The 25,866-nt window shown below is 36.3% G+C and overlaps 1 protein-coding gene across 5 annotated transcripts in view; it reads right to left on the reverse strand.

The window, feature by feature from the left end:
- RBL1 (RB transcriptional corepressor like 1) overlaps nucleotides 1-25,866 on the reverse strand; it is a 62,817-nt gene that overhangs the window by 31,312 nt on the left and 5,639 nt on the right. For all 5 annotated transcript variants that reach the window (XM_014847160.3, XM_014847161.3, XM_070485898.1 and 2 more), the window contains 11 exons: nucleotides 17,763-17,963; nucleotides 17,303-17,367; nucleotides 17,068-17,196; nucleotides 16,800-16,960; nucleotides 14,345-14,394; nucleotides 13,560-13,746; nucleotides 12,566-12,732; nucleotides 8,523-8,635; nucleotides 8,230-8,333; nucleotides 3,521-3,658; nucleotides 871-1,035 (listed from right to left, as the gene is read on the reverse strand). In XM_014847160.3, the coding sequence (XP_014702646.2) occupies nucleotides 871-1,035; nucleotides 3,521-3,658; nucleotides 8,230-8,333; nucleotides 8,523-8,635; nucleotides 12,566-12,732; nucleotides 13,560-13,746; nucleotides 14,345-14,394; nucleotides 16,800-16,960; nucleotides 17,068-17,196; nucleotides 17,303-17,367; nucleotides 17,763-17,963 (1,480 nt within the window). The remainder of the gene's footprint in view (nucleotides 1-870; nucleotides 1,036-3,520; nucleotides 3,659-8,229; nucleotides 8,334-8,522; nucleotides 8,636-12,565; nucleotides 12,733-13,559; nucleotides 13,747-14,344; nucleotides 14,395-16,799; nucleotides 16,961-17,067; nucleotides 17,197-17,302; nucleotides 17,368-17,762; nucleotides 17,964-25,866) is intronic.

Genomic DNA, 25,866 nt, shown 5'->3' on the forward strand with positions numbered 1-25,866 from the left:
AGATGTTTCTCCAAAGATGTACAAATGGCCAATAAACACATGAAAAAATTTTGAACACCCTCAGCCATCAGAGAAATGCAAATAAAAATCACAATGAGATACCACCTCACACCTACTAGGATGGCTGGAATCAAAAAGACAGATAATAAATGCTGGAGAGGATGTGGAGAAATTTGAATCTTCACATACTGATGATGGTAAGAATGTTAAATGGTGCAGCCCCTTTGGAAAATGGTCTGACTGTTCCCCAAAAGCTTAAACAGATCTACTATATGACCCAGTAATAACACTCGTAGACATATACCCAAGAAAAATGAAAACATATGTCCACATAAAAACTTGTGCATGAATGGTCATATCAGAATTATTCCTAAGAGCCAAAAATGTGGAAACAACCCCAAATGTCCATCAATTAATAAATGGATAAACCAAGTAATATATACATGCAATGGAATATTATTAAGTCATGAAAAAGAATGAAGTGCTAATACACACCACAACATGGATGAACCTTGAAAACATTATGCTAAGTGAATGAAACCAGTCACAAAGAACCACATATTGTATGATTCCATTTATATGAAATGTCCAGAACAGGAAAATCAATACAGAAAGAAAGCAGATTACTGGTTGCTTAGGGCTAGGGAGAAGTTGGAGGGTAGGGAAATGTGAGCCAAAGGGTACTGTTTCTTGTTGAGATGAATACATTCCAAAACATTGATGGTGGTGATGGCTGCGTGTTATCTAAGAATATACTAAAAATCATTGAACTGTACACTTTAAATGGGTGAACTGTATGGTAGGTGAATTATATCTCAGTAAAGCTGTTATTTTATAAAACGATGGGATATCAGCCTTGCCCTGACTCACCTCTTCACAGGTAGGAACTTTGTTTGCAGAGGCCTGAAGAGCCTCCCACAGTGCAGAATTGTGACTCCATGCTAAACTCTCCAAAATCTGTTCTTCGATGCCGTTCAAATGTTTCACCATGTCCCTGGAGAGTCCCTCCTCTGAGCGGATCACCACCTCAATAACCTGGAGACGAGAAAATTAAGAAGGTAACGTGGTCTCAAGCAGTCAGTTCTAGACCAAGTTTGCATGTGTGACTAGTTCTGGTCTTATTAATAACATAGAACCAAGGATTCCTTTGAACCATAATTCCATACCTTAATAATATATTTTAATTTATAAAGGAGTTTTTAAGATCTTCAAAATACTTTCACATGCATTTCTGTTTTTCATGCTTTACTTTAAAGAGGAAAACTGAGGCAGCCATAGGTGGAAATTGGGCAATAGCCCAATCGTGGTAAAAGTCAGGTTTTAGGTTCCCAGTCCAGTGGTATTTTGAATTTACTGCCCATTTTCAGACTATTCTTCCCAATAGCTCAAAAGAATAGAATCCATAACATATTTAAAAGAAATTTTGCTTATATACACTCTAATTCCATTTTAATAAAAGTAAATATCTAGAACAAAGTCTAAGTATATACACAAAAATATTAATACTGATTTTTATATTAGGATTATAATGTACGATTTTAATATTTACATTTATGTGTATTTTCTGTTTTTCTTCAAGGAGTGTATATTATTTACATACCCATATATTTATATGTGGTTAAAAAACAAAAGTATTTTAACTTTTTTTTTTTTTTTTAAATGGAGGATCTAAGTTTTTTGGTTTTTTTTTAAGATTTTATTTTTTTTCCTTTTTCTACCCAAAGCCCCCCAGTACATAGTTGTATATTCTTTGTTGCGGGTCCTTCTAGTTGTGGCATGTGGGACGTTGCCTCAGCGTGGTTTGAAGAGCAGTGCCATGTCCGCGCCCAGGATTCGAACCAACGAAACACTGGGCCGCCTGCAGCGGAGCGCGAGAACTTAACCACGTGGCCACGGGGCCAGCCCCTATTTTAACTTCTTGAGTGAAAAAAGGATATTACAATTAAAAATAAATTGTTATTAGGCAAGTGCAAAAACTAAACTTTTTCCTTGAATAAAATTATACATATTTACATAAACAGATATTTCCTAATGGAAAATCTGAACACGCAAATGAACATTAAAGTGAATATACAGAAGCAATTTTCCCTTAGAAACTAAAAAAAATTTTAATCCCACTTAGTCAACAATTCAGATAAGCTTTCCAATGATGTGTATTTTCTACAACTTCAGGCATACTTTAGGTATAAAAATTTAACTCTTCAAACTAACTTTTCTACTGTCAATAGTTTGAAAGTAGCAAAAATGGCAAAATATTAACTAAATCATGCCAATTAGTGTAACAGTAGCATCAGTCAAATTCGGACACTAGGTAACACGAAATGTTATTGTAGCTATGACCTCTATGTTTTATACGAAAAAGGTTAATAAAAATAGTTCTAGCAGAAAAAAAAGGTAAGTTAAGAAAGATTCATCCACACCGAATTAGCTCAAACTGGGGAAGGAGCATGATCTGTTATTACAGCTTCATTAGTTAGACTGTCGCCATAATCAATTTTAGACCCTTTCTTTCTCCTGGGAAAAAGAGTTTTTGATCTTCATCATGTATCTTCACCATCAAATCCTCTAACAGGATTATGATTTTCATTCATAGATATGGAAAATTCAAAGAGAAGTACTTAGTTCCTGGTTACACTTGCAAGTCAGTGAGACTGGCTCAATTTACCGATACTCTCATCCTCTCCCCTTTGTCCTTGATTCCACCCAAAAGAAATACAGTAGTCCCCCCTTATCCATGGTTTCACTTTCTGTGGTTTCAGTTACCCATGGTCAACTGCAGTCCAAAAATATTACACTGAAAATTCCAGAAATAAACAATTCATAAATTTTAAACTGCACGCTGTTCTGGGTAATTGATGATGAACTGATGAACTCTCGTGTAGTCTTGCTCCGTCCCACCTGGGATGGAGTCATCCCTTTGCCCGGTGTATCCATGCTGTTACATGCTATTCATCAGTTAATCACATAGTAGCTGTCTTGGTTATTCACGTCAACTGTCATGGTATCGCAGTGCTTGTGTTCAAATAACCTTATTTTACTTATCAATGGCCCTGAAGCACAAAAGTCATGATAGTGGCAATTCGAATATGCCAAAAAGCCATGGAGTGTTTTCTTTAAGTGAAAGGTGAAAATTCTTGACTTAATAAGGAAAGAAAATTGTATGCTGAAGTTGCTAAGATCTATGGTAACTTTTATTACAGTAAATAGCTATTAACTGTTCTATTTTATTATTAGTTGTTGTTAATCTCTTACTGTGCATAATTTATAAACTAAACTTTATCATAAGTATGTCAGTATACAAAAAAACATAGTATATATAGAATTCGGTACTATTCGTGGTTTCAGGGAACTGGGAGTCTTGGAATGTATCCCAATGAAGAAGGGTTAAGGGCACTTTATATGCTTTCAGGATACTTCTGGAAATATTTTCCAGATATCACTGCAGCTTGCTTCTTCAGCACTATGATAAATAGAATGTTTATGTGAGGTACACCATAATAGAACTTTATTTTCATCTCACCTTATAAAAATAAAATGGTTGCAAATTGAGAACTTCAACAATCCAGGGAAAAGTACGAGGTGAGCTATAGGCAAAGAGCACAATTTCCAAACAACAGGCCATCAAAGAACGATGAAATATATCCTGCTCTAAAAGGACCTTGGAGAAGAGAAAGATCATGATTTAACATTTCTCAGCAATTTCAGCCTTTGCCATTCTATAAAGACTACAAAAACAAGATAGAATAACTTGTGGACATTACATTATACCAGATTATCAGATAAAAATTCAAGTTTCCAAACTGGTAGTATTCTTATATAATCTTTTTCAGAGTAGATATTAAATTTAAATGAGGCATATACAACAATACGCTTTGAAATTTGAGCAAACAATAAAACAGTCAAAATTCCCATCAAGAGAAAAGCATTATAGTATGGGTTCCTTCTCTTTTTGAGGAAGGTTAGCCCTGAGCTAACATCTGTGCTCATCTTCCTCTATTTTATACGTGGGACCCTGCCACAGCACAGCTTGATAAGTAGTGCATAGGTCTGAACCTGGGATCTGAACCAGTGAACCCCAGGCTGCCAAAGCAGAGTGCGTAAACTTAACTACTATATCACTAGACTGGCCCTGGTTCCTTTTTTTTTAATGATAGTTTTACGACAACTGCTTGGTCAACATAAGTGTTTATTAATCAAAATACTAAAATCAAAGGTATTATAATGTCACAGCTGAGAATTAAAAAGTTCAGAGAAAGAAATATTTCACCGAGAAGATTCTCAATGGTGAAACAGGACTTTAAGAGCATAAGTTTTCAGTTTTAAATACGGTGTTTGTTGCCATCCTTCTTTCAAATATCACTCCAAATCAACAAAGAGAATAAGAAACAAATTATCTCAGATAAAACTAGGAGTCATCTGTAATTGCAAACCATAATATATGAAAACTGAAAGTGGATGGAAGAATGACAAATTACTCAGCAGAAGGTAAGATGGCTAAACTGTGCCAGAAGAGAGACTTAAAACAAATGAATTTGCTCTATGGAATCTGGAAAAAACACAGAAACTGAGGGCACATGCAGAAGGGAAAGTAGGTGTTAGGCAGGGGCTGACACAGACGAATGATGTGAAAGTTTGTGATAGTTAGAACTCCTCAGGTCCCCATCCAAACCCCACTCTAAGGAGTCAGACAATAGTCTGACTATCTAGCCAATCCCAGCAAGGGTATTACTGAAGAATTATTCCCTCTACGACTAAAGTAGAGAAACTCAGAGCTTGAGAACACCAGAAATAGAAAAGACTACGATTTTAGGTGAAAGTAGCAGACTGAATCATGACAGCAAGTTTCCTTTCCTTGTTCTGCTCCACAACACCAAGAGCCAGGCAAGAGATTAGCAGATACTTCTCCGAGAAACCAAAATATTCCAAAACAGCCTTAAAGACACCAATAGTTGAGGGTCCTTAATACTACATGATCACCTGAAGCTGTTGGACTTTTATTCCCACTCTTGCACACAGAGCTTTGAACCACTGTTTTGTCAACATAAGGTCGACTTAATGCCTCATTTTTAGTGCCTCATTCAAATATAAGTGGACATCCAACAATAATCCAATATTTGAGGAAAGCCTCCAATTGAAAGACAAAGATCAAAACAAACAGAAAAGAAATTCAAGAGGAAACAGAGACAATGCAAGCAACAGAAGAAAATCTCAGAGAAATCTAAATTAATAACCTCAAAGAACAAGACAGAGGTCTTAGAAATGAAAATATAGCTAAAATAAAAAATTCATCAGGGGGGCCAGCCCGGTGATGCAGCATTAATTTAAGTCTGCATGTTCTGCTTCGGCGGCCTGGGGTTCACCGGTTCAGATCCTGAGTGTGGACCTATGCACTGCCTGTCAAGCCACGCTGTGGCAGGCATCCCACATATAAAATACAGGAAGATGAGCACGAATGTTAGCTCAGGGCCAATCTTCCTCAGCAAAAAAGAGGATTGGCAGATGTTAGCTCAGGGCTAATCTCACAAAGAAAAAAAAAAAGAATTCATTAGGATTTGATGATGAAAACTTAAGCAAATATCCTTAGAAATACAACAAAGAAATGGAAAACAAGAGAAGAAAATGAGAGGATCAATCTAGAAGGTACTTTATCTGAATTATAATAAAAGCTACAGAAAGATAAATCAGTGGGCAATAGATTATCTAAGAAATAATGCAATAAAATGACTGAGAATGACAGGACATAAATCTCTGGACTAAAAGAGCAACTCTGTAGGAGTGCCCAAACACGAAGAAAAGACCTATAATAAGGCACTTTATTATAAATTTCAGAACATCAGTGATAAAAGAAAGATACTAAGATTTCTGAAAATAAAAACAGGTCACATATCAATACTGGGAATTAGGATGCCATTGGACCTTCTAACTAGCAACACTGGAATCTAGAAGTTAATGGAGCAATGCAATGTCTTCAAAATCATAAAGGAAATTAATTATCAACCTGGAAATCTATACAGAGAGAACTATCAATTAAGTGTAAGCCTAAATAAAGACATTTAGTTTAGTTTTAAAAAGGAGACTAAAGGTGAGGTAGGTTTCCACACTTTACTTGAACTGGTAAAACGTTTATACCAGTGGACTGTGAAGTTATGTATGTTAATGTAATACCTAGAGCAACCACTAAAAAAAAACATACAAAGAGATATAGTCTAAAAAACATTCAAGTAACCCATAAGAAGGTAGGAAAAAGAAAATAGAGAAACAAAAAACAGAGCAAACAAAACAAAAAACAAAATGGAAGACTTATGTCCTAAAATATCAATAATTAAATGTAAGTTGTCTAAATTTACCAATTAAAAGAAAGAGACTGACAGAGTAGATAAAAAAAACATGACTCAACTATATACTGCCTACAAGAAACTCACTTCAAAGATAATGACACAAGTAGCTTAAAAGTTTTTAAAAGCACGGAAAAAGATGTACTGTGCAAACATTAAGCAAAAGAAAGCAGGAGTGGCTATATATATATACATCAGACAGACTTCAGAACAAAGATGAGAGGGACATTTTATAATGATAAAAGGATCAATGCACCAAGAAGACACAGCAATCCTCAATGTGTATGTATCAAACAGCAGAGTTTCAAAATATGTGAATAAAAAGAATCTGATGAAACTGAAAGGAGACATAGATAAAGCCACAATTATATCTGGGGACTTCAATACCCTTCTTTCAATAATTGATAAAATTAGAAAATCAGCAAGGATGTAACAGAACTCAACACCACCATCAATCAACAAGACAGAACTGACATTTACAGACACTTCACCCAACAGCAGAATACACATTGTTTTCAAGTGCACGGAACACGTACCAAGATATATCATATTCTGGATCATAAAATAAACCCCAATAAATTTAAAAGAATTGAACTCATAAAGAGTGTCTTATAAAAGCACAGAAATGGAAAACATCAGTGGTTGAAGAGAGTGAGTGTGACTATAAAGGGGTAGCATGAGGGAGACCTTTGTGGTGACAGAACAGTTGTGTATCTTGATTTTGGTGGTGGTTACATAATCTACACACTTGGCATAGAGGGAGACATATACATTGTTTCAACATCAATTTCCCAATTTTGATTGTACTATGTAAAATGTAACCACTGGGGGAAATTGGGTAAAGGATACATGGGACGTCTCTGTACTACTTTTGCAGCTTTCTGTGAATCTATGATTATTTCAAAATAAAAAGTTGAAAATTTACTTTCTCAGGAAGCTATGAGAGCATATGCTCTATCAAATTTTAGGGTAAATAACAAAAGAGAAAGACAAGGAATCCAGCAAAAAGGGAACCAACACAGAAGAGAGATGAAAATTTCCAGGGTGAAAGAGAGAAATTTTATGCAGTTATGCAACACCCATAGACATCAACCTGTTCCTGTTGAAATTGAACATCAGAAGACTCCAAGAGTAACAAGAGGGATAAGGAGGAGAAAAACGAAAGATCATATGACAGATGTGACTTTTTAGAAAAACTCCTTTACATAGCTATTGGAGAGAGTGGTCAGACTTGATCAAATGTTCAACGAAAACAAAGGAATTTTTTTTTTGTAAAGATTGGCACCTGAGCTAACATCTGTTGACAAGCTTATTTTTTTTCTTTTTCTTCTTCTTCTCCCCAAAGCCCCCCTGTACATAGCTGTATATTCTGGTTGTAGGTCCTTCTGGTTGTGCTATGTGAGATACTGCCTCAGCACGGCTTGATGAGCAGTGCCATGTCTGTGCCCAGGATCCGAACTGGCAAAACCCTGGGCTGCAGAAGTAGAGCGCGCAAACTTAACCACTTGGCCACAGGGCTGGCCCCACAAAGCAATTTTTTTAGATAGTCACCAACATTTTATATGCCCCAAATCCCTGAGAAGTATGACAAATATCTTAATTATCAGTTGGCTTAATAGTTGGGGGTTTTCATTATTAGCTAGCTGGTAATGAAGGACAAAAAAAGATGATACTGATGGTGTACCAAAGATGAATTTTACATATTTCACATTTCTGCCTAGAGGTGGCTAGCTCCAGACGTGCCAAAGACAACTAAGGTAAACTAATATGTCACCTTGGCTAAGCATGTCATTAACTGCTGACTCCACAATGCACTATAGAACTTCTCAACACACTACTTCCAAGTTTAGAATTTTTGGACCTTGCCAGCAGCTGTGAGAGTGGATTTACTTACTGACATGTCCATTCCATGAAGTCGTCGAGTTTCCTGAACCATTATAGTCTCTAATATTTTATAATACAAAATTTCTGCAAGCTTTAGTCTGTTTACAGCAAAGTCTGCAGGAGAAATAAAGGGAAAATGTGCTAATGAAAAGTAGCCGTTAAGGACTAAAGAACAAAACTTATATAAACACAAATATGGTACATTAAGGCTAGAAAGGAAGGAAAAAAACCTTGAATTTCTACTTTTTGGGGGACAATCTATCTACTTTCAATGCTGTGTCAACTTTAGTTTTGTCTTCTTACCTATGTGAGATCCTGGCTGTTCATCTGTTGATTGTGTATAGTGTTGGCAGAAAGTCTCTCCTATTCCTTTCACTATTTTCATAATGTTTTCCATAGGATTACGCATACAAGATCTATAAAATACAAGAGGAACTCAATTATGAGGAAAAACCCCCAGACTACCAACATTTCTTCTTACAAGAATTAGTTTGGTTTTTAGGGACCAAAGTTCTGTTCTCAGCTGTAAACCTTCGTATGTAAACATTGCATATTTCAAACAAGTCTACAGCCTTTAAGTAAAATCATTCGGCATACTGTTTTGGAATTTCAACATTAGAGGAGTCAATGTCTTCTATATTACGCTTCTATTTATATGACATTCTAGAAAAGGTAAAACTATAGGGACAGAAAACATATCAGTGGTTGCCAGAGGTTGGCGATGGGATAGGGTTTGACTACAAAGGAGCATAAATTTGGGGGCATAATGGAACTGTTCTATATCTTGATTGTGGTTGTTGGTGGTTACACAACCATATGCATTTGTCAAGTCTCATAGGACTGTAAGTAAAAAGGATGATTCTTATTGTATATTAATTATACTTCAATAAACCTGATTCAAGAAAAACAGATTTTACACATTCCATAGTTTTCTGGCACAGTCATTCCCATTCAGCTTTAAATCTTAATCTTTCCTTTTTGGCAGCAACCTTTTTCCTGGGAATCTCCTTCATGGTCTCGTTTAAATCAGCATTAATTTTGAAATTGTTGGCCTTGCATAAATTCTGCATAGTATCTAATGTCAAAATAGAACCAACTAGTAATCACCGCATGCTTTTAGTATGGATTTTGTGGCAACATAAATGACATATGAAGAAAACTGTTCTCAGGTTACTATGCTGAAATTCCATAATGTCAGAGTTCTGAATAGTATTTCTTCTGGTATTGAAGCAATCATGTTAAGGAAAAAGTTGACTTTTTGTTTGGCTTCTAAAATAAATGTCCAAATTGCCTATTTCTAAAAAGTTTACTAAATGCCTAGTGCAGTTAAACATACTCTTGTTTAATAGGGTGCTGCTAAATTTTGTTATTGTCATTACTAAATAATCTTTGTAACAAAACGTCTGTCAGTACTTTTCTCTCCTATTTTCAGGAAATAAATGTAGCCATTGTATGTATATACTATATTTTCTATATTCACTCATCCATTCATGGACACTGAGGTTGCTTCCACATCTTGGCTATTGTGAGTAACGCTGCAGTGAACTTGGCTGTACAAATATCTCTTTGAGATCCTGTTTTCAATTCTTTTGGATATATACCCAGAAGGAGGATTTCTAGGTCATAAAAATTCTATTTTTAAGAGGAGGAATTTCCATATTGTTTTCCATACAAGCTACACAATTTTACAAACCACCAACAGTGGGCTAGGGTTCCAATTTCTCCACATATTCACCAATACTTGTTATTTTCTGTTTTTTTCAGAGTGGCCATTCTAATGGGCATGAGGTGATATCTCATTGTGGTTTTAATTTGCATTTGCCTGATGATTAGTAATGTTGAGAATTTTTTCATATGCTTGTTGGCCATTTGTATATCTTCTTTGGAGAAATGTCTATTCAAGTCCTTTGCCCATTTTTTAAACAGATGAATCTTCTTGTTACTGAGTTGTAGGAGTGGTTTACCCTCACTGTACCATGTTACATATTCTTCACAAACTCACTCTCAATGACTGCACAACCATCCATCTAGTAGACGAGTCATGGCTTTCCTCCCTAATCCTCTATGGTTAGAGACTTAGATTCTTTATGTACTTTGGATATTAACTCCTTATCTGTTATATGGTTTGCAGTTATTTTCTTCTATTCCAGTAGGCTGCCTTTTCACCCTGTTGATTATTTTCTTTACTGTGCAAAAGTATTTAAGTTTGAGATAGTCCCACTTGTTTATTTTTGCCTTTGTTACTTCTACTTTCAGTGTCATATCCAAGAAATCATTGCCCATTCAAATGTCGTGAAGTTTTTCCCTTATGTTTTCTTCTAGTTGTATAGTTTTAGGTGTCATGTTTAGGCCTTTAATCCATTTTGTGTTAACTTTTTTTTTTTTTGGAGGAAGATTAGCCCTGAGCTAACTGTTGCCAATCCTCCTCTTTTTGCTGAGGAAGACTGGCCCTGAACTCACATCCGTGCTCATCTTCCTCTACTTTATATGTGGGACGCCTGCCACAGTATGGCCTGTCAAGCAGTGCCATGTCCACACCCAGGATCCGAAATGGCAAACCCTGAGCCACTGAAGTGGAATGTGTGTACTTAACTGCTGCGCCACTGGGCCGGCTCCACGTGTTAACTTTTTATATGGTGTAAGATAAGAGTCCATCTTCATTCTTTTTGCATGTGGATATCCAGTTTTCCCAATATTATTTGTTGAAGAGACCATCCTTTCCCCATAGTGTAGTCTCGGCACCCTTGTCAAAGATCATTTGACCATGTACGTGAAGGTGTATTTTGGGGCTTCTCTAGTCTGCTCCTTCGTTCTACATGTCTGTCTTTATGTGGATCCCACACTGTTTTGATTACTGTGGCTTTGTAATGTTTTGAAGTCAGGATGTGTGAGGCCTCCAGCTTTGTTCTTCTTTCTGAAGATTGTTTTGGCTATTAAAGGTTCTTTGAAATTCCACACAAATTTTGGGATTTTTTTTTTCTATTTCTGTAAAAAATGCCATTGGGATTTTGATAGGGATTGCACTGAATCTGTAGATTGCTTTGGGTAGTATGGACATTTTAACAATATTAAACTTTCCAACCCATGAATATGGAATATCTTCCCACTTGTTTGTTTCTAGGCTCTTTGTCTTTTGCAGTTTACATTTCCTCCCTCCTTTCTCTTGTTGCTATAAAACGTTTGCATAGTTGTCTTGCCACTTCTTTTCAACTTTCCATGCTTAAATGGGTAGTTCAGTCCAGACCTATTTATCCAAATGCTATGAGGGTAGATCTTCATGAAAGTCTTCCTACCTTACTTGCAATCTGCTTACCATACCCTGAGCTGTGTCTGAGGCTTGGGATTGTTCTGTCACCTTTTCTACAGATTGAAGGTTTGGGGAGTAGGGGGAGGGTTCAGCTGGTGCTATGTTCAGCTTTTATTGGAGGACAAGGGCTTTGCTTTCTTTTCTGAGATGTAGTTAAATGACCTCATTCCAGGATTCACTATACCTAGGTAAGGGCTATCTTCTAGTTCTAGGAAGATATCTCGCCAAATCAATAAGCAATCTTGGGAAATGTCAGGCCCGTGGAGATTTTCCATAGTTGTGCTGTGACTACTGACTTTCACTTGGGGAGGTTTCTCTGACTTTTTACCCACCTGCCTATTCAGCCCATTTGTTCTCTCCACATCTGGGGTATTAATGAACATTCTCAAGATCCTACCAACATACCCTCTTTCCCCAGTAATACTTCTTGGGGTTGAGGATACCAGAATCATTCATTTCCTTTCCTGACCACAACTTTGGAAATTTGTAGCATGAAATCCTATCTCTCTCCTCATTTGGTTACTCCTGATAGTTTGCTGGTTTTTACTATTCTCCTATTTCATTAGGTATTAGGAAAGAAGGTTCCCTAATCTAGGTTCAGCCTACCATCTTTACTAGGAAACATGCCTCTTTTTCTTAAATGATTGCATAAAATTCCATTTATGGTCGCACCATCAATATGTAATCAGTTTCCCATTTGATGCACGTTAGATTGAACCCACTTAAAATTAATGTAAAAAGAAAAAAAATAATGCATAACTTAAGGGTAGTTAAAAAAGTGGAATGTCAGAGTTAAATATACTTTAAGATAGATTTAACCTTGAAAGTCTATTATAATACTATGAAATAATATTTATATATATGTATTTTTAACAGGTACTTCTATCTGATTTTATGTCAACATACTTTGTGACTGAAATGGTATAGTAAAACTTGCCAAATGTATATCTACAATCTCAAGAACTCTGAATATGCCAAAAGTAGAACACAGAATCTAATTTAAAAGAGACACTTAGAAAAATAATAGTAATGTACTTACTCAAAAATATTTATAAGTTGTTCACTTGGTGCATTTTTCAGTCCAGCCACAATACCCTGTAACCGGCTCACACTTTGGGTAGCTGAGGCAACAGGAGTAATGACTGCTTCTTTTTCTCGTAAATATCGTCGTCCTGTCAGTGGGGTAGAAGGTGCAAATGATGTTTTCTGTCAGAGAAGAAAAACCTGTGAGATTAAAAAGTTACCTTCCCCTGTCATTATGTGTTTAATTCAGTACATATGCCATCTTATTTTGTCATATTTAGTAGGTTACTTTTTCCCCTCTTCTGGTTACCCATCAAATTTTTACCAATATTATGCTAATAACACCCTTACATTTGAGTAACACTTTTTCAAAGTATTTTCTGCCTATAACCTCATTTTATCTTCACCACACTCATTTGAAACACAACATACACATTTTCATTTTACATATGAGGAAATAAGCACAGAGAAGGTAAAAAGCTAACATAGTTAATGGCAGAGCTTGGACTAAAACTTAGGTTTTCTACCTTCTAAGCCAGTGAATTTTCCATTAGACCTCATCCTCCAACACATTTCACACATAAATAACAGAATTAAGCCTTGGCTACTAACAATCAAGTCCAGTATTATATGGCTGAAGCTTGGGAAGAGCATATAGTCTGTCATGGGTAGGAAAGCAAACTAAATTTCAAAGCAACAGGACAGTGGCCAAAGTGATGCAAAGAAAGAACGGTAAGAAAGCATAGATCCTTCTTTATGTCAAAAGACATACTCTACTGAAAAACCCAGGCGTTCTGGGAAAACATATCCAAAATATGAAAAATAGCAACAAATGAGTTAAAAATACTAAGTGTCATAGTTTTAAAAATTACCTTTAAAGGCTTTCATGAAAAATATCAGTTAATAGAAGAAACTCAAGATTTAACTTGAAAGATGCTTCTGCTGTTAGTAGAATCACACACAGAGAGAAAAAGATCATTCAAGACTGAGGCCAGGCTAGGTTATATTACTTTTTCAAAGTGTTGTTGAAGATTACACTCCACATTAGCCTGTGCTGTCAGTTTCCCTAATGGGGCATCACCAGTGAACTTTCGAGGAGTTCCAATTTCCTCTTCTGCATCTGCTCCCAAAAAGATCCTCTCATCAAAATCACCAACAGTTAAAACATACTCTTCATACTCCTTGTTCACTGCTTTGCTGAAAAGAGAATTATTTTAAGCTGCTAGAATAAAACTAAGTTACACAATGGATTTATCTTGACTTGAAGATAGATTTGGACTCCACAGCCTGGAAAAGCTGATGACTTTCTAGTTTTTATTAACTCTGACCATCTAACATATCAGAGGTTCCTATCTGATTATGGATAGTCTTCACATTCATATACACAGCAATAAATTACTTGGAAAAGTAAAGGAAAAGAGAATACATACTTAATCTGAAAACTAGTTGAACCTAATAAAGATCTGATCACTGAAGAAACAATAGTGGCTTTGAAGTACAAGCACATTCCGAATTTGCCAACATTTGATTAATAAAAGAATGCAAAATCAAATACATAAGTCATTGGGTCCATTCATGAGTTTATCAGGACAGCAGCTGTTTTAAGTGCCAATGGTTTCTTAGAATAAATATACTTAAAGACAACAAGGCTTAATGACAACACCCACTCAATGCCACCAACTCAGAAGGAACTCGAATTTCAAGCTCCTTTGACATGTTTCACTTTACAAATTGCAACAAATCATTATTGACAGCCTATAAAATGCCAGATACCACTTAGTGCTAGATTACTTACCTATTATCAGTAAAACTGGAAAGGTCCAGGAGGCAGTCTCCTTTCAAAATCTGGGAAGAAAAAGTCATTTTGTGACATCATATAATTAAGCATATTAACGTACACACAAAGACATAACACTTACCTAAATTTTCACATTGGTAGTTATAAATAACACATACATAAAACAGAATTACTAAATATTTATTTCAGACCAGTAAATCCTATTTAGCATGCAAATAAAATATTAAAAAATACTTAAAGTCAAGTTTTGAGAATACTTTGAAGTTAGTCTATGGCAGTGGTTTCCAAATTTTAGTGACATAAGAGTCACTTAGGAAAACTTGTTAAAAATTGGGGGCCAGCCTGGTGGCCTAATGGTTAAATTTGCGCACTCTGCTTTGGTGGCCTGGGTTTGCAGGTTTGGATCCCAGGTGCAGACACATACCACTCGTCAGCCATGCTGTGGTGGCAACCCACATACAAAACAGAGGAAGAGTGGCACAGATGTTAGCTCAGGGAAAACCTTCCTCAAGCAAAAAGAGGAAGAGTGGCAATGGATGTTAAATCAGGGAGAACCTTTCTCAGCAAAAAAAAAAAAAAGGAAAGCAAACTGATGGACCTCAAGGCCTGAGCTGAGGCAGCATTTTTTTTTTTTGAGGAAGATTAGCCCTGAGCTAACTGTTGTCAGTCCTCCTCTTTTTGCTGAAGAACACTGGCCCTGAGCTAACATCCATGCCCATCTTCCTCTGCTTTATATGTGGGACACCTACCATAGCATGGCTTGCCAAGCAGTGCCATGTCCACACTCGGGATCCAAACTGGTGAACCCTAGGCTGCTGAAGCAGAACCTTCGAACTTAACTGCCGCACCACTGGGCCAGCCCTAAGGCAGCATTTTTAACAAATTCCCCAAGTGATGCTCATGAAAGCTGCCCAATTTTAAACAGCAGTCTATGGAGAAGGGATAAGGACATTTATGGAATGATTATATGTGTCAGACAAGTAAAAGATTCAAAGGGAATATAGGTACTGTTGCTGGTAAGAGAGAAAAACTACACTGTTATTAATATTTTCTGTGTACGCAAATTATACTTAGATTACTACATATCAAGGCTTGCAAACTCAAATGCTTTCATGGGTCAGAGTTTAACATATATAAATGAAGAGGGCAGAAAGTGCACTTTCCATCCTAAAAGAGGTGGAAATGATTTACCTTGACAAGAGCTACCCATGTAAAAATTCATGTAGAAATTCCAACCTAGTTTTGCCATAGCTTCTGATTTTTAAAAGATTTTCATATAAAAGGTCTTTATATGTAAATTAAAAATTGAACAAAAGAAAAACAAAGAACACCCTACAAAGGCCAAACAGGACATCTGTGGCCCATAGGTAAGAAAACCATCGTCCAAACCAGGATACTTCTGTAGTGAAAGGAGGTGCTATAATAATCATGCCAAGAAAATGGCCAAAAACCAGATAATTGAGGCAAACCAAGATGTATGGTCATCATACCCAGGGGCCACTAGTGTGTTGCTTCTGCAGAGCACAATGGACATCATCCTTTGGTTCCTTTAAGAGTTTACTCGCTGGAGATGTTTAACATACAGACCAGGAGCCATTACTTACACACACACACACACAAATACATACATATATATATATGTATATATTTGAGGAAAGATAAGACTAAATACAAAAGTTTATATAAGAGAAGAACCACCCAGTAAGGAAAGACTTTATGCTCAAAGAAAAATCTCCTAATATTTGCCAAGAGGGAGGACCATAGGGATGACCTAATCCAAACCTGTTTTTTCACCAAAAAGAAAACTCAACGCCTAACTGGATTAAGTAGCTCAAGGTAGGGGAAATAAGAAATTGAGACCCAAAGGAACAAACCAATTCATAAATAGAGAAATAGGTAAGTAAATTATTGAGAAAAAAAATCCAGAAAGCATGTAGGTAGCCTGCAAGTGGCTACAAAACTGTAAGGGATTTTCTGCTCTATTTATATGGAATTAAAGCTAAAGTTGTCACACATCACCCTACTTTTAGTAAATAGCAGTTATTCAAATTGTGGCAGTAAATTAGCTTATTCTGACCTCCTACTTTTCATAATTCTTTATCAGCTTACTCTGATGTTCTTTTCTTCATGATTCTTTACCAGAACCTCCTATGGCTGCCTCTGATAGTGCACTTACTTGACACTACATATGACTGGTCACATTCGTCAACAGCTCAGTTTTGCTCATCACAGAAGATCATAGGACAATTCTGTACCACAACAGAGGCTGAAACCTGGGAATCTTGACCCTGAGTTCTATAATGTTTAGAACTTGTTGAAAACGTTTTTCCCTTTGAGGCTGCTACTGCTGACTCCTAAAAATCTTAGTCAATTAAAACTAACAACTAGGATACACAACCATGCACTGAAGCTTTAAAAAAAAAAGTGAGTCATTTAATCATAAGTACAGTACCTTCCTATCAAAGAGTTTTGAAATATATGGCTTAAAGTAGTGCTCCTTTATTCCTTTGGCTTCTACTAGAAGTCCGTCATGCAGTTCACACAGAACAGAAATGATGCAGGGAGGCTCTTCAGAAGCCCTGAAGTCGGCAGTATGGAAATCAGATGGTAAACCTAGTGCAGCAGGGTGTGAAGAGCAACAAGGGGGGAAAAGAATATGGTCAACTTTTAAAACTCTTTTTCTAAAAATGATCAGTTTTTGAAAATAAATAAGGCCTTACCTTTAAATGACGGATTTAGCAAGTCACGTCTATTTGGGCATATAATGGCATTGGCAAAAATCAGATCCAAGCAGCACAGGAGTAAATGATAAGAGTTTACTAAATCATCTCCAATCATACGAAAATTACCTTTATAAGAAAAAAAATGAAAGACACAAAGACCAGAAACCTCTCATGTCAAATAGCACCAAGTTCCCATAGCAGAAATGTAAAACCACTGAAACTGTCACCTTACCCTTAGTATAAACAAAGAGCGTCCAACAGAAATTAAAGAGATCCTTAACACTGCAAGGAATCCTCCTAAAACGGGGAAAAAAATGTACTTTTTATCTGACTAGATAGCGAAATATCACTCCACATTTGTCATTTAAACTGAAACAGCAAATATAAATAACAAATAGTAAAGTCCAATTACATATAAAATTCCATTCACAAAAGACAATCTATGTTTCACTAAATGGACTTAAACAATTAAGCCTTTCCAATTTGCATAAAATAATCAGGACATAGAAAAATAAGTAAAAGTATTACCCTGAACTTCCAGATATGGGTAATTATAGATGGATTTAAAAAGAAATCTAAGTTTTTTGCAGATGCATACTTCTGGTAAAAAGCAGACTTTTAAAAATGCAAATTCCCTTAATAAGTTTGTATCATAATTTTTATGTCAATTATACAAGGATTAAGGGTCTCACCTCTGCTTCCTGCTTCGTGGTAACTTTGGTGGCTCTTCATATGGATTTTGAAATATATCTAAAAATATTGGCTCAAATTTTTTGAAAATTACAGTAGACACCTCAAAATTTCTTTCTAGCCTTTCTATACGTTCACGAAACTCTTGTGGCATATTTGACATGTCCATCCACTTCTTCATTTTATTAAAAAACTGTATTAAACTAAAAAAATAGAAAAAAGCAACTTTAAAATGAGTCCATATAAAAGATGGAAAAGGAAACATTCCATTTATAGCTAAGAATCTTTATTAAAAAGCCTAAATTTATTAAAAAAAAGAAAAAGTAAACAAAGAACCAAAAACCTCACTCCCAGGTACTATGCAATTGCTTTGGTTCCCAGAATTACCATGGGAATATAGATTTTGAATCAATGGTTATTACATAAAATGTCTTCTACTATGCAGGGAGTGACAGTATCTACTTCTTTTATTGCCTACAGCACTTAGGGCATTACAGACAATGCTTTGCACATAAATTACAAAGTAAATGTTAGTCAACAGATTGATGAGGTCACAGATTAGTCTGAGGAAAGACAGAATCTTGCAAGTGGTGGATTCTGGACATTGATCACAAAGCACCAGACTGCTACAGGTTAGGAATAAAATTCAAGTGTTCTAACATGTGGTTCCATCACCACACATAAACTAAGAAGGTAGCACATACCCAGAAAATCACTTAATAGATTATTATTCTACCTTTTTGGCTTATCCAATTATGGGTATATTTTTTATGTTCCCACGTTAGTACGGTCTTAGATTGAAAATTTGTAGTGTTAAAGCTTATTTAAGTGTCTTACACTATATACGGAGTGACAACTAATTTTTTTTTCAAAAAAAAGGTGATAGAAGACATCATCAGTTAATTGTCCATAGGTATTCAAACCCCAGACATGCTGACTGAAATCTGAGAATCTAAGAATCTTTTTAAAAAGTTCTTATCATGGGGCCGGCCCTGTGGCTGAGTGGTTAAGTTCTCTTGCTCTGCTTCAGTGGCCCAGGGTTTTGCCAGTTTGGATCCTGGGTGCGGACATGGCACCGCTCGTCAGGCCATGCTGAGGTGGCGTCCCACATGCCACAACTAGAAGGACCCACAACCGAAATATACAACTATGTACTGGGGGGGACTTGGGGGGAAAAAAGCAGGGAAAAAAAAGTTCTTAGCAGCAGCAGCAAAAAAATTTTGCCAGATTACTGAATTTTTTTTTGGCTAACAAATTACAGCCCCTTATATAGGACTTTGTTTTGGAGGTGGGGGATGCTTAGTACGTGAAATCCTTTCCTTTGTCTGAGGAAATTTCCCACTTTTGAGTCTTGCCTTCTACTAGATAGATCGCTACACTGGAAGTTAGGGTGAATGTATAAAACCTGAGATCTTTGATCAGATATATCTGCTTGAGATTTTGAATGTGGAGCTGGTGGTGCAGAGAAGCAAGGAAGTGGTAAATTCTTACAGCAGGATCAATAGCAATATTTAGCTCCTAGGAACAAAAACAGTGGCAATGTCCAGGGATGGCCATGCAAGCTGTGTCCTTGTTAGATGGATTCTGTGGTATGTTTTTTGGGAATGTAGCCAGCCTCCTTTTACTCCTGGCTATTTTCCAAGCTTAATTTCTCAAGTCATCCTAAAGACTTTGTAAGCTATCCAATATCCTTCTAGTAAATTTCTTTTCTCCTTAAGTTAGCAAAGTTGGTAGTTGGTATCTCTCTTTTATAAACAAAAGCCTTGACTAATACATCCTCATATAAATCTAAAAACGGCTGTCCTAACCTGGAACAAAGTGCATCAGAGTGTTTGAAAACAAAAACACTTATAGCATTGTTATCACAAACTAGGATTGTGATTTTTAAAACTAAAATAAGTAAACTTCATGGCTTTTAAAACAATTCTGTTCACTTGGATTCTATTATAAAAAACACACTACTCCAATACACGAAAAGATGCTCCACATCATTAACCATCAGGGAAATACAAATCAAAACCACAATGAGATACCACTTCATGACTACTAAGAGGGAGGTAATATTAAAGACAGATAAGTGTTGGCAAGGATGTGGATAAAATGGAACCTTCATACACTGATGGTGGGAATGTAAACTGCTGTGGTCACTTTGGAAAACAGTCTGACAGTTCCTCAAAAGGTTAAACACAGAGTTACCATATGACCCAACAATTCCACTCATACACATATATATACACCCAAGAGAAATGAAGATATATGCCTACACAAAAACTTGTAAACAAATGTTCATAGCAGAATTATTCCTAATAGCCAAAAGGTGGAAACAACTCAAATGCCCTTCAACTAATAAATGGATAAACAAAATGTGGTATATCCATACAATGGAATATTATTCAGCCACAAAAAAATGAAGTGCGGATACATGCTACAACATGGATGAACCGTGAAAATATTATACCAAGTAAAAGAAGTGAATCATAAAGGAATACCATATATTATATGATTTCACTTATAGGAAATGTCCAGAATAGATAATTCAATCGAAACAGAAAGTAGATTAGTGGTTGCCAAAGGATAGGGGTTGGGGGGCTGGAGAATAAGGAATGAATACTAATGGGTATGAGGATTCTTTTGGGGGGATGAAAATGTTCCAGAGTTGATCGTGGTGAATACATGAATATATTAAAAGCTGCTGAATTGTACACGTAAATGGATGAACTGTATAGTATGTGAGTTAAAATCCAATAAGGTTGTTTAAAAAATCAAAAATACTACTTCCAAAAAGGTACAGTGAAATGTTCTAGAGGTATTAATTTGTTCACCTTTCTAGGGACAACTTGGCAACATGAATAAAAAGCATTAAAAATCCTCAAATTCATCCAAAAATTGCTTTTATAAGAATCTAAATTAAGAAGAAAGTCGAGGGGCCAGCCCTGTGGCCAAGTGGTTAAGTTTGCATGCTCCACTTTGGTGGCCCAGAGTTTCGCTGGTTTGAATCCTGGGAGCGGACAGGGCACCACTTGTCAGATCACGCTGAGGCGGCATTCCACATAGCACAACCAGAAGGATCTACAACTATGTACTGGGGGACATTGGGGAGAAAAAGAAGACTGGCAACAGATGTTAGCTCAGGTGCCAATCTTTAAAAAAAAAAAAAAAAAAGTCAGTCAAAGATATGGACACAAATATCTATACAAAGATGCATACCACGATAACCTTTGTGTGACAATTTTCCTTTTTTTAATAGATAATGCACAACTACAAAATTAGTCTTCTGCCGAAAGTGTATATCTCCATGGACTTATATAATGCCTCATGCACTGTCATGGTATTCCACACAGCATTACTTCTGATCAAGGAACTTACTTCACAGGAAATAAAGTGCGGCAATGGGCCCATGCTCATGGAATTCACTAGTCTTACCATGTTCCCTACCAACGTGGAGCTGCTGTCTTGAAAGAACTGTGGAATGACTTTTTGAAGACTCAGTTACAGTGCCAGCTAGGTGGCAAGACCTTGCATGGCTGGGGTAAGGTTCTTCGGGGAGCTGTATATGCTCTGAATCAGGAATCAAGGGACGGAAATGGGAGTGGCACCACTCACTATTACCCCTGGTAACCCACCAGCAAAATTTTTGCTTCCTGACCCCATGACATTATGCTCTGTTGGCCTAAAGGACTTATTTCCAAAAAGAGGAATGCTTCCACCAAGAGATACACCAATGATCCACTGAAGACTGCCATCTGGGCACTTTGGGCTCCTTATGCCTCTAAAGCAACAGGCAAAGAAGGGAGTTCCTGTGCTGGGTGGAGTCACTGATCCCAACTATCAAGGAGAAACTGGACTGCTACTCCACAATGGAGGTAAAGAAGAGTAGAATACAGGAGATCCCTTAGGGCATCACTTAGTATTACCACGCTCTGTGATTAAAGTCAATGGAAAACTACGACAGCGCAATTCAGGCAGGACGACTAACGGTCCAAACTCTTCAGAAATGAAGGTCTGGGTCACCCCACCAGGTAAGAATCATAACCAGCTGAGGTGCTTGCTGAGGTCAAAGGACAAATGGACTGGGCAGTGGAAGAAGGTAGTTATAAATACCAACTACAACCATGTGACCAGTTAAGAAATAAGGACTGTAATTGTTATGAGTATTTCTTCCATGTTTTATTATAAATATGTGTATGTGTATATATGCATCAAATATCTTTGTATTCTTTCCTCTCTTATCCCCTTGTCCTGTAACATACTATGTACCAACTTTATAGTATTTAAATTGTAGGATATCAAGGAGAAGAGTAAACATCACCCAAGGACTTTGCATCCTCTCTTGAGGAAAGAGTTAGTGCATTTTTGGTTGTATGTGGGATCATGTTAGGTGAAAGTATGATCTTGTTATTGTCTTTACATAGGGATTAAGTATGGTTTAAGAAGATGTGTATGGGTGCCCAGACATTTGGTCAAACATTATTCTGGATGGTTCTGTGAAATATTTTTTTTGGATGAAATTAACATTTAGATTAGTGAATTCTGAGTACAGCACATTACTCTTCATGATACAGGTGGGCCTTGTCCAATCAGGTGAAGGTCTTAACAAAGAAAACCTGACCTCCTCCCAAGTGAGAAGGACTTCTGCCTGCAGACTGCCTTTGTATTAAAACTACAACTCTTCCCTGGGTCTCCAGCCTGCTGGCCTACCCCAGGTTTTGGACTCTTCAAGCCTCCACAATTGTGTGAGCCAATAGCTTAAAATAAATGACTTTCCCTCGCCCTCCACCCTACATATGTGCACATTCATTCTCTAACATAATATAATATATATTATAAGTAGATACATATATTTTTTACACATTCTATTGGTTCTGCTTCTCTGGAGAACTCTAACTAACATACACATCATTTTTTTCTGAATCAACTGAGAGTCAGGTGTGGATATGATGCCCCTTTACTCAAAAATATCTCACTTTCTATTTTCTGAGAAAGAGGACATTGTCTTTACCTAACCAAGTGCAATTATCAAAATCAGAAAATTTTACACTGATAAAATACTACTGATTCACATTTAAATTTAAAATTCACCAACTGTCCCAATAATAATGTTCTTTATAGCAATTTTTAATTTCCAAATCTAGGATCTAATCCAGCAGCATACATTGTATTTATATGTTATTTCCTTTTAGTTTCCTTTAATCTGGAACAGTTCCTCAGACTCTCTTTCGTGACACCAACATTTTGGAAGAGAACAGGCCAGTTATTTTGTGGTCCCTAATCTCATGCTTCCCTCATTATTAGATTTAGGCTTTGTATTTTTGACAGAGTACTATATAAGTGATGTCATATCCTCAGAGGATCATATCCATTTGTCCCATTACTGCTGATAACTCTGCACTTGATTTAGGTGGTATCTACCAGGTTTTCCACCTCAAAATTTCTATTTTCCCTTTGTAATTAATTGGTGACTTGTAGGGAGATATTCTGCAATTACGTAAATATTCTGCTCTCACCAGACTTCTATCCACTCGTTTTAGCATCCACTGATGATTCTTCCCTCAACCAATTATTACCATGAGGTTGAAATGGTGATTTGTTTCTAACTACCAATTCTCTACATTTATTAGTTGGTATTCTAATGTAAGGAAGAGGTTTCCCTTCTTCCCTATTTATCAACATAGATTTTATTCAGTTATAATCTATTACTGTCCTTATTCATTTCAATGTTCAAATTATCCCAGATTTGACTACCAACATGAGGCTTTTCAAGATAGCCTATGTCCAGGGGCCAGTCCCGTGGCAGAGTAGCTAAGTTCACATGCTCTCCTTCAGCAGCCCAGGGTTTTGCTGGTTCGAATCCTGGGCGTGGACATGGCACCGCTCGTCAAGCCATGCTGAGGCGGCATCCCACATGCCACAACTAGAAGGACCCACAACTAAAAATACACAACTATGTACTGGGGGGCTTTGGGGAGTAAAAGGAAAAATAAAATGTTAAAAAAAAAAAAAAGATAGCCTATGTCCCTTGGACACAATCCCAACATTTTTCGTGCACTTCCTTTACTTTCTGGCATAATAGGCTGATCCAGGTTCTTCAGAAAAAATAGGTCTGCCCCAGCTTTTGAATCACCCATTTCCCTGAAGACATGATGCTAAGTGAAATAAGCCAGTCACAAAAGGATAAATACTGTATGATTCCACTTACATGAAGTACCTAGAACAGTCAAAATCATAAAGACAGAAAGTAGAACGGTGGTTGCCAAGGGCTAGGAGCAGGAGGAAAAGGAGAGTCACTGTTTAATTGGTATGGAGTTCCAGTTCGGGAAGATGAAAAAGTTCTGGAGATGGATGGTGGTGATGGTTGCACAAAACGTGAATGTATTTAATGCCACTGAATTGTACATTTAAAATTGGTTAAAATGGTAAATTTTATGTTACGTATATTTTAACACACACAACACCAAAAACAAATTATAGAGATGGTAAATATGGGGCATATGTCCCAATATTGGCACACTACTGAATTTTAATGGCACTCCAAAGATAAAAAAGAAAATTACTTTGTAAAAAACTAACATCATCAATGTTCCAATTAAAATATATAAAAAATAATTTTTCATGAAGTAAATTTTTACTCAGGCTCTATCATAATATAAAAATAATGAATAAACAAAAGTCATCTTGATTTAAATCACAAGTTACTGAAAAACTTGTGAAAAAATGTGGAAAAATTACTTCTCAATACTTAAAACAATGAGATGCAGACTTCTTTATTAAAATGAATTAAAAATTCAAATTGCACAACAGATACTACTTTTTAAAATACTACACAATAATAAAACAAATTTTTACATGAAAATTTTTTTTAAATTTGTAAGTTGTTTTGGTTAAGTTTTTGTTTTTGCAAACTGAAACTGAAGAGGAACACAGTTCAAAAGAGACATACTAATATAGATCTGTGTGTAGATACACATGTGATACAGCATGGACTTGGGAGGCTCTGCCCCTTACCAGGCGCATATAACCTCTGGGAGTTAATTTAATCTCTTAGTGATTTGATTACCTTATCTGGAAAACAAGATTTATTTCATGGAATTACTGTGAGGATTAAATGAATAAATACATGCAAACCCTTAGTACATAGTAAGTGTCTGGCACACATGTAAGTACTCAATAAAAATCTGCTAGTTTTACATGTATATCTATAACCTATATTTATATAGCCTTTTCCAGTAGGATTTACTAAAATATTTGATGGGTATTTCCCCATGTCTATAAAGATCTACACAATCATTTAAAATTACATTTAAAGTTGACATTTTGAAAATAGCCCAAATTATTAAAAATCAATGCAAATAACAAGGTCACTTGCAATACTTTTTTATTTGTCTGAATGAACATGTTGATGCTGGTCAACTGTTCTTTTAGCAATTAAGAATCTGACACTTAAAAATTTTTTTTACATCAATCTACCATTTAAAAAGCATACAACTTTTGACCCATCACTACACTTTTAGGAATTTAATCTGAAATAGATATTTACAATGATGTTCACTTGTCTGTAATCACAAAGGACTGGATACAACCTAAATGTCTATCAAAAATGGGCTGACTAGGGGCTGGCCCGATGGCTGAGTGGTTAAGTTTGCGCACTCCGCTGCAGGTGGCCCAGTGTTTCGTTGGTTCGAATCCTGGGCGTGGACATGGCACTGCTCATCCAACCACGCTGAGGCAGCGTCCCACATGCCACAACTAGAAGGACTCACAACGAAGAACATACAACTATGTACCGGGGGGCTTTGGGGAGAAAAAGGAAAAAAAAAAAAAGGGCTGACTAAATATACGAAACATCCTTCTATCTTAAAATATCCTAGAGTCATTAAAAATATAATGAGGTAGAATTACATATGCTGATTTGGAAGGATTTACAGAATACAAAGTAAGAAAAGCAACTGCAGGACAATACATAGAATATGATCTTATGTTTAAAAAAACTGAAAGAGATTTTTTTCTCTTTAACAATTTATTAACAGTAAATTATTAATAGTAGTTAATTCTGGGGAGTGAAAAAAGAAGACATCTTTCTACTTTCAACTCTTCTGCGTTATTTGAAAT

The sequence above is a fragment of the Equus asinus genome, chromosome 15, assembly GCF_041296235.1.
Source record: "Equus asinus isolate D_3611 breed Donkey chromosome 15, EquAss-T2T_v2, whole genome shotgun sequence".
Taxonomy (NCBI): Eukaryota; Metazoa; Chordata; class Mammalia; order Perissodactyla; family Equidae; genus Equus; species Equus asinus.